Here is an 8,541-nt window from a genome sequence, read left to right as displayed (position 1 = left end):
CTGTGTTCTCCATTGTCGATGTAATTTTACTCTCATTACTTGTGATAATGTTGTCTAATATTAAGATGGATAATGAACGTGTGCATTTCAGAGGCGGCTGATTTAAAAGCCTTAGACTCAGATGGGTGAACATGTCATCTGACTGGTCTTTCTGGAGAGACCTTGCCCCCTGCATCTTGATCCCAGCAAGAGATAAATGGGGTTATCATCCAGAGCCTTGTTCTTGGCCATTCCCCTCAGGGTTGGGGAAAGGAAATCTCTCTACCTGCCCATGGGCCACGCTCAGATTTCCACGCTGCCAGCACAGAGGCCAGATTTAATTGAAACCAGTTGGCTGGGGGGATTGGTTGTGGGCATTAGCAGTTCATCTTCTATCTCGTTCGAATACTGTCTTGGTAATTAATGACTAAATGAACTTGCTGTCTAATGCCTGAGGCTTCAGGGACATGCGTGCAGCACATGCTGTTGCAGCTGGTGCTATTTTCATCTTCCTTGGTGCAGAAGTCATTGCATAGCTGCCTGGTTCTCTCCAGATTGGCCTCCTGTGGCAACTGTGGTTGTGCAGGTTTAATTTGATCACTGCTGCAAACTCAGCAACACCTAGAGTATCAACACTAAGTGACTTATTTATGAATCAGAATGTGTTGTTTTCTAAATGAACTCTGCAGGCTGAAGGGGAAGGAAGAACAGGTGAAGAGGATGGAGGCTTTGTTAGAAGAAAGGGGGAGAGAAATCGCAAGCAAAGTAAAACAGTTGCAGGTGATGTTTTAGTATGGAGGTGCCCAGTGCAATAAATGGGGAGCGCCTGTCTGTGCATGTGTGTGACGCGGTTCTCTCTCTCTCTGCAGGATGTAACAAAAGAGAACGAACTGTTCAAAGTTCAAATTCAAGAATTAAAGCAAGAGAGCTGTAAACAGGTACGACCTTCACCTCTGCTAGCTGATACTGATGGGTGTGGTTCCCCGGGCTCTGTCACGTTGCATGCTTGTCAGGGGAGTCACCATACTTTCAGCTAGGTTCAGTCCAGAACAATGGATGGAAGTAACATTAGAAATGCATCCAGCTAACAAAATTGTTGGGTCCCGGTCTTTCTTCCTACTTGCCCTTTTATTTCCTAGGGCTTCACTCCAGATTTAGACTCTTACCTACCACAGTCTTGCCTCCCACTCTCTGCCCTTGAGGCTGCATGTTACAGTTGCCAACTGTCTGGCCAAAGACAACTGGATGCCCTGAAAGGCTTAGTGTGGCAGGAAGCACCAATTAACAAAGCCAGGCACATTCTCTGCAATACAACCAGCTGTTGTTCATCTGTTTTTAATTTTTTTCTGATCTGTTTGTAGGCATCTCTGACTGTCCAAAGTGAAGAGCTGCTGCAAGTGTAAGTATTGCCAGAAATCTAAAGGCTAGTAATGTTAATATGCGTCACTTCAATTACTGTACGAAAAACTTGGCCCAAGTAAAAGCAGATGCTTCCCCAGAATATCGGCTTACATGAGTTGTATTTCTTGGTGAAGTTTAGCTGCACACTTGTATTTCTGAATCATAGTCCTTAGCTGTGTCTTGCACCAAATCTCTGCTGAGAACATAACGGAAGCAAGACACTTCTAGCTCAGTTTACATGCACTCCAGGTTCATAGGTAAAGCTTCATGCCTGGAACCGAGACTTAACATTTAAGTTTCCAAAAATGGTAATTGTTGGGTAATCACTGCCTTGCAGTAGATTCTTTTACATGTCATGAAGCAATTTGTGCTCAGGAAGATCTCAGTGATGAATAACATTAGGAATGTCAGGGTGTTCCAAGGTAGAAATGAAACATGTTAAAAACTGCAGAGCTTAGGCCAGGCCTGTCTGCATCAACTTTCACAAGCTTTTCCTCTGGATGTGTTAAAACTCGCCAGCTTTTTTTCTCCAATCAGTCTGGATGGCTTGTGGAGTCAGGAGTGGCTGCTGAAAATTTGCATCCTCATTCAGACAATAGCACTTGATTATGTCTTTGTGCAAATTGGTGGCATGTGTTAATGATGATCTGTCCAGCTAGAAAGCAGAGCCTTTATGTGGTGATTAGTAAATAGTGAACCTACAGATAAACACCCATGTAAGCAAAGAGATCCCACAGGCCAGAAAGCAGTAGAAATCGAGCACGTTTAAGTGGACAAGTCCAGGTTTATGGACAGGCTCCATGAACCTGCCTTGGCAGAGCTTAGGTTTGGAAGGAAGTCTCTGTGTCGTAGTCTAAATATAGTCTTGTATGCAACTGCCTCCCAACTTGCTTGTGACTCTCATGCTAATTCAGTATTGCAGGAAAAGAGACCGAACTTACCAGTCTCCGAAATGAGCTAGCATCTTTGGGCAATGCTGTTGAGCAACAGAGGAAAAAGAACAATGTAAGGAAATTCTTTGTAAACTTGAGGACTATATCTGTATGTACACAACCACACTGTGACCAGTATTCTGATGCCAAGCCAGTAACTCCACTTTGCCATTATACCATGTCACATGCTTGATTACACTCCCTTTTCCTTTTTCTCTTGGGACTGAATTATCTACCCTTGCCTAACACTTGGTTAATTCTTTGTCCAGTCACTGACTCGATGGGCAGGGAAAAATTGCTGGAGAGCAGATTTAATGGCAAATATTCACACACTTAATTTTTAACCTGGTTAACTGTGCTCTGAAATCTAATCTTTAACTTGGGTGGCACACATCTCATTTGTATCCGGTGTACTTAAAATCCAATAAAGGGCATTCCCTTTGTGATGCTCAGACCAGGCTTACCCCACTTCCAGACATATTTTCTCCCACTTTTGCAGTAAGAGCTTATGAGGAGGTAGCAGCCCTTTCATGGCAGCTATTAGTGGTGCTGTATTGATCAATGGATGGGTGTCCAAAGCGATATGTACTAGGTGTATGTCCAAGAAGATACAAGTAACTTCCACAGAAAACATAATTTGTCCCAGACTGAAGGATAAGAGGCTTTACAGATGTTGCAAGAATGAAAGATGGACAGAGTTATGGGATTTTTAGATGATTGTTAAGAGGAGAGTATGAATATACTAAACCTATGTAGATGGTGGAATAGTATGTAGGAATCTGTTCATTGTCTGCCCAGTGTTGGGGCAAGGGTTAAACCTTTAGGTTCAAAAGCTCACTCTCCCCTGCACATTGTATCCAGAGTGCTCTTCCTGTTTTGTAAGCAGCAGTATTGCTGTTGGGAGACTCAAGTTAATAGATGGTTCCTGCAAAAAATGTGGTATGTACAATGTCTAGTTTTTCAGGCCTCTTTTATGTTGCAGCTAGAAAGTGTGGTAGTCTTAAGTCCAGTTTTTTTGCTGGTTAGGTAGCTGGAGAAGTCAAGTTCTCAAACACCCACAGTCTACCCACACAGTGCCCATACCCCTTTCCAGAAAATGGAAGTGGAGTATAGTATTTTTAAATCTAGTTTGCCACCTCCACCTTGGACCTGCAAACTTGCCTGGCAGTATCTTGTGGAGTACACGTTTGATGACCTCGCCAAGAAAGATGCAAGAGCACAGCAAGTTCTGTATTGTTCCCCAGCAGACCTTGTAAAGTGCTCATCACTCTGGCGAAACAGGAATCTTAGAGGAGGGCCACAGTTCTTGGTAACTCAGTGTAACAGAGAGCAGCTCTGCTGGGTACTGCTGTGAAGTGAGGCTCTAACCTTTGTGTCCACACAGACACCCACTGGCTTTGGCTTCAGTCGAGTTGTGCTTGGGTGCAGGGGTCTGCCCAGTCAGATGTATATGCAAGGCTGGGGCTTAAACGCACACCTCTCTGTCTATTTGGGTCCATTTCAGAGTATACAGCTCAACATACCTAACACTCTGTGTAATCTGTGGTTTGGTGTCTGTGTTCCTCACTGCTTCTGAATACTTTTCTCTTTCTTCTTACAAGTGCAGTCAAAGTGTGGGGGTGGCCAACATAATAATGATATGCTTGTTAACACAATAACACTTGATATAGTTCTGAGTACGGTGTGGGGAGAATTGGCATTTTGCTTTTTCATTCAAACTCTTAAACATCCCACTTGTTTTGCTAGTGTACCTCATCTTACCCAGCAAAAATCATCTTGCAGTAACCAGCATTTAAATGCAAATTACTGAATGGAATGCAAAATCTCTGTCTCTGAAGTAGAAGCAGAAACAGTTTGAGTATTGGCTGAACTGAAATCATTCTTTCTAAAAACGATTAGGACCTTCGGGAGAAAAACTGGAAAGCAATGGAAGCATTGGCATCAACTGAAAAATTGCTGCAGGACAGAGTGAACAAGACTGCCAAGGTTGTAATGTTAACTGCTAGAAACGATGCATTAAGCTACAAACAATTCTGCAGCTGGTTTTTTAAATCCAAATGAAGCATTTAACTTTTACTGCAATTTTATATAGAAAAGTCTGTTCTGAGTGATCATTCATATACTTTCACTTCTGCTGCTTCCTGTCTGTTATTTTTCTTAAGTTATGGGCATGCTGATTTTGTTTTGTTTGCATAATTGTTAGAGCTGTTGTGAATCTTTCCTTTTGTGGTGGGTTCCAGAAAATAAAGTTGCTTGATGCTAGTGATTGAACTGCTAGTGGGCTTTTGCTTTGCCTTAATAAGCTTTAGTAGCTTAGTGAAGAGGAACTACTTGATTATTTCGAGGAATTTCCTAATAAACAATTTATTATTCTACCAAAGTTAGTTTGGAAAGCTTAATCTTGAAAGGATAGGAAGCTGTCCAGGCCCTGATGAGCCAAACACGATGAATGAAGCCGTGGGATTTTGGATGAATTGTTCTCAAAGTTGTTTGTTTCTTAATACATGGCCGCACTTATACTAACTTTGCACAAATCACGTAGCATCAAAATAATGAGAGGAGCTGGCTTTAAAGAAAAGCTTAGGGAGCCAGAGTAAGGGGGGGAAATAGTCATTGGGAGTCGTCCATGTCTTAAAAGAAAGCTTAAATGCCCTCTGCTTAGCCCACTCTCGAGAGGATGCTTGTGTAGCTGCTGCTTGCTACAGCTAAATGCTTGTTTTCTTTCTTAAGCAGGCTCTTGCAGCTCATTGATGGAGCTTATACTGTTGAAAACTAACCCATTTTAACCCTATAGCTTCACAGCCTAATGTCTCCCATCTTTATCTCTCTGGATCCCAACTTCCTAATGCCACAGATGACACTTCCAGCCGAGTAACTCCAGAGCAGGAGGCTTGGTAATGTCTATGGCCGGTTGAAGGACAATAGTGTTTGTGTTGAGGTTTGCTTCCCAGAAACTGCCATCAGCACAGGGGGTAGAGGATTTTGCCTTATTTAAAAGTGAACTGGAGCCTCCAGTGAGGAGGAGTCTGAGCTGGCTAAATGGCCACATGCTGCAAGCAGGAAAACTGAATGTTTTGTGGCTAGTCCTGTTTTTAAACATGCCCCATAGTAACTAACTGTGTGGTGTCCATCAGCTGCTTCCTATGTGTGTAAATTTGCTGAGCGATGCCTAAGAAGCCCCCAAAACCTCACACAGCTCTAATAATTATTTTCCATTTCATCTGGGGCTCTTGGAAGGATGGCATAAGGGTCTCCCTGGCAAATGCTGTGAAGTGATCATTAAAAAAAAGACAACCGTGCTTTCTTGGCCTGGTTCAAATGTGCATTAACACAAAGTTTCCTTTTTCCGGCTTTAGTCCTAAGTTAGGGGGTCTGTGGGAAGTATAATGTGTAGAGACGTAAAATGTGATCGGAACCAATATTGATTCAATATTCAGTTGAAATGTTTATTAACTGTTTAGATAACACTTAATTTATCACTGATTTGAGAATGTAATCTGTGAATGCGTTTACTCCATGTAGCACGGTTTTTGCTGTAATAGGATTATTGAGTGATGGTATAACATTTCCTCAGGAATGCTTTAGGTTGGAGGTGAACTTTGATGACAAAAGAATACCAGATTCCTTTGAATATGATGAACTTTTTAAAGCTCAGTATTTCTTCTAAAAATGGCTCTGGGTTTTAATTACAGTTAAAGGCTCTTATGTACTCTATAGAGAGATTTCTTGGGTGTTTTACCCTTAAATTGACCCAAATTTTCTCACATTCAATTTCATATTTGAAGGAATATGGTAAGTAATACAAAGGCCAAGTTCTGAACTAATTTAGCATCAGAAAAATGCTGGTAGTTGATATCATGGAATCTTTGTTAGGCTGAAATGAAGCCCTGGGTTAGATGAAGTATTGTAGGCCTATAAAAAATACAGGCATGCCTGTGAAAAAGGTAGTGCCAGTTTCATCTGAGCCATTTCTCTCCATTTAGGAAAGGCAGCAGTACATGGAGGCAGCTGAGATGGAGACCAGAGAATTGCTGCAGAAACTCTTTCCGAAGGTGTCTCTTCCTTCCAACTTGGTAAGATGCACAGCTGTGTTACTTGGAGCCCTGATCATGGGCTAAGGACCCCATTGCTCTAGACTCCCTGCCTCAAGAAGCTTACAGTGGAAATACATGTGCTCCGTGGTGCACATTCAGTTGTAGTGGCCTTCCTGGCTGCTGGTAATGGACGGGCAGGTGGCACAAACAGCTACTAATGCTAAAAATCCATCTGTTGTTGGTGCCTCATCTGTCCTCCCTTCTATCTATTTCATTTGCCTTGTTATGTTTGGTCATTAACCAAGGTTGTTAACTTTTAAGGGCAGGTATTGTGTCTTAATCTACTGTCTAGTGTAGTGGGTCACTTTTTTTTTTTTTTTTACTATAGTAATGGGCAAAAGGTTTCAATATAATTATTGGCTTGACTTTTCCAGGCAGGCTAAACATATTCAGCCCTTGTAAACAGGTTTATTTCTTTTAAAAAGCTCTGTCTAGAGGGGTTTATAATGTGCACAAAGAAATTGCTTTTCTTCCATAATATATTCAAAAGTATGGAAGAGTAATATACTGTCCTTGAGTCAATTTCTACATGTTTAGAAGATATCAGCGAAATTAAGGTTGCAGAATGGCACTACATCTTGTTCATGAAGTCTTTAGTCTGTTTTAAACACTTTGGCTAAACAATTGAAGACTACTTAATTCTGACTTTAATTAAAGTATAATGATTAGGTCTAACTCATCAAGAGAATATTTAAGTTATACTTACAGTCGGTCAACTTACACATATGAGTATATTCAAAACACAGTAATTTCCAGGTCTTTGCATACTCATTGCAATGTCCCCGTGGTTATAGATACATTTCAGTGCTGAGGTCAACCTTTATTAGTTCTCAGTCCTCATAATTTTTTTGGGGTGGTGCTTCATCCGCTTGAACTGTTACTCACTGGAAGTCAGTTGTGTTTGGTTAAGTACATGGTGCTAGGTATGTAATTCCTTTCAGATTGGAGTTTAGCACATCAGTACTCAGACCTCTATATTCTTAAAATCTACCCCACAATCCTGCAGTTAGGAAACAAAAGTTCCTAAAGAAGTGCTTATCAAGATGTTAAATTTTCGGTGTTTGTAACCAAATGCATTTTTCTCCAACAGAGCCATAGTGACTGGATCCATAGGTTTGAAAAGACAGCAAGAGAATATTTGAGGGAGTGTTCGGGGTCAGAGGAGGTTAAGGTCAGTATCGTTTGTGCCAGACTTGCTGTGCATGATGTATTTTTTGGTATTAAACTTATGGATTACTCCTTGGCTTGTGCTTGTAAGGTTCAAGTCTCATGATAGGGTATGTGAAAACTGAAAACCCTCAACAGTCTCTAAGTTCCTCCTTGCATCCTGTGGCGAATAAGTGTTTGGATGTCCTCTGTGTTGGTATTGATTAGGACTTCTTTGCTGATGAGTAATTAACAGCCCCTGTCTTAACAAACACCCTGTACAGGCATTTACTAGCATCATGGTAGAAGCTAAATCTCTGGGACTTGTCACTTGTGGGATGTGCCTGCCAGCATGACATTGGAAGTTCCTAATGTCTACTATGCCTTGGGGAGGGGAGCACATCCTGGGATGGTGATCTGTTCATCGCTCTTATGTGCTTTAAGAGTTGTAGAAGCTTGCCTGAGGCTGTTGCTCCTTGAGCAAACCACTTCAGACACCGAGAGGAAGTCTTACACCCCAGCTTCAGCCATCTGGTTGCTCTTCATTTGTTAGTGTCATGGCAGCTTTCAAGTTGCTAGCAGCCCCTGGGTCTCTTCTACTTAGCAGTCTGTGAATAGGAACATGCCTCTGCACAGATGTGCTGTACTGGGCCAGAAAGGAGCTGCTGTAAGCATGAGTCAAGCTGTAGGCTTGTCTCCAGTGTCTGACCATTTGAGACAAGAATAGTGTGAACTATTTCAGCCTCGGTCTTCCAAGGACCAAAAGCCTGGAGACAACCTACCACGTCCTCCAAGGTGGCACACGCACCATTCAGTAAAACTGAGTATTCTGGCAGAGAGTGGTTGGAACCAGGCTACCTTCCCCTTGGTATAGATCACTTCTGCAGTACCAAGTCACTTGATGCTCTCTCTGAAGATGGATTGAGCCAGCATGCTTGTCTGGGGATGGGTTGTGGTGGGTGCAGAGATCCCACCTCAGGAACACAGCT

The 8,541-nt window shown here is 42.1% G+C and overlaps 1 protein-coding gene across 8 annotated transcripts in view; it reads left to right on the top strand.

Moving 5' to 3' along the window:
- Nucleotides 1-8,541, top strand: part of KTN1 (kinectin 1) — a 148,740-nt gene that overhangs the window by 108,803 nt on the left and 31,396 nt on the right. For 6 of the 8 annotated variants that reach the window (XM_019518424.1, XM_019518427.1, XM_019518421.1 and 3 more), the window contains exons 29-35: nucleotides 669-759; nucleotides 849-917; nucleotides 1,341-1,378; nucleotides 2,295-2,385; nucleotides 4,212-4,298; nucleotides 6,296-6,385; nucleotides 7,497-7,577. In XM_019518424.1, coding sequence (XP_019373969.1) covers nucleotides 669-759; nucleotides 849-917; nucleotides 1,341-1,378; nucleotides 2,295-2,385; nucleotides 4,212-4,298; nucleotides 6,296-6,385; nucleotides 7,497-7,577 — 547 coding nt within the window. The remainder of the gene's footprint in view (nucleotides 1-668; nucleotides 760-848; nucleotides 918-1,340; nucleotides 1,379-2,294; nucleotides 2,386-4,211; nucleotides 4,299-6,295; nucleotides 6,386-7,496; nucleotides 7,578-8,541) is intronic. The other 2 variants (XM_019518428.1, XM_019518425.1) reach the window with 1 other exon arrangement.

This window comes from Gavialis gangeticus, unplaced genomic scaffold, assembly GCF_001723915.1.
Source record: "Gavialis gangeticus isolate Ggan-Ray unplaced genomic scaffold, GavGan_comp1, whole genome shotgun sequence".
Classification (NCBI taxonomy): Eukaryota; Metazoa; Chordata; order Crocodylia; family Gavialidae; genus Gavialis; species Gavialis gangeticus.
This window is presented reverse-complemented; position numbering and strand designations above follow the sequence as displayed.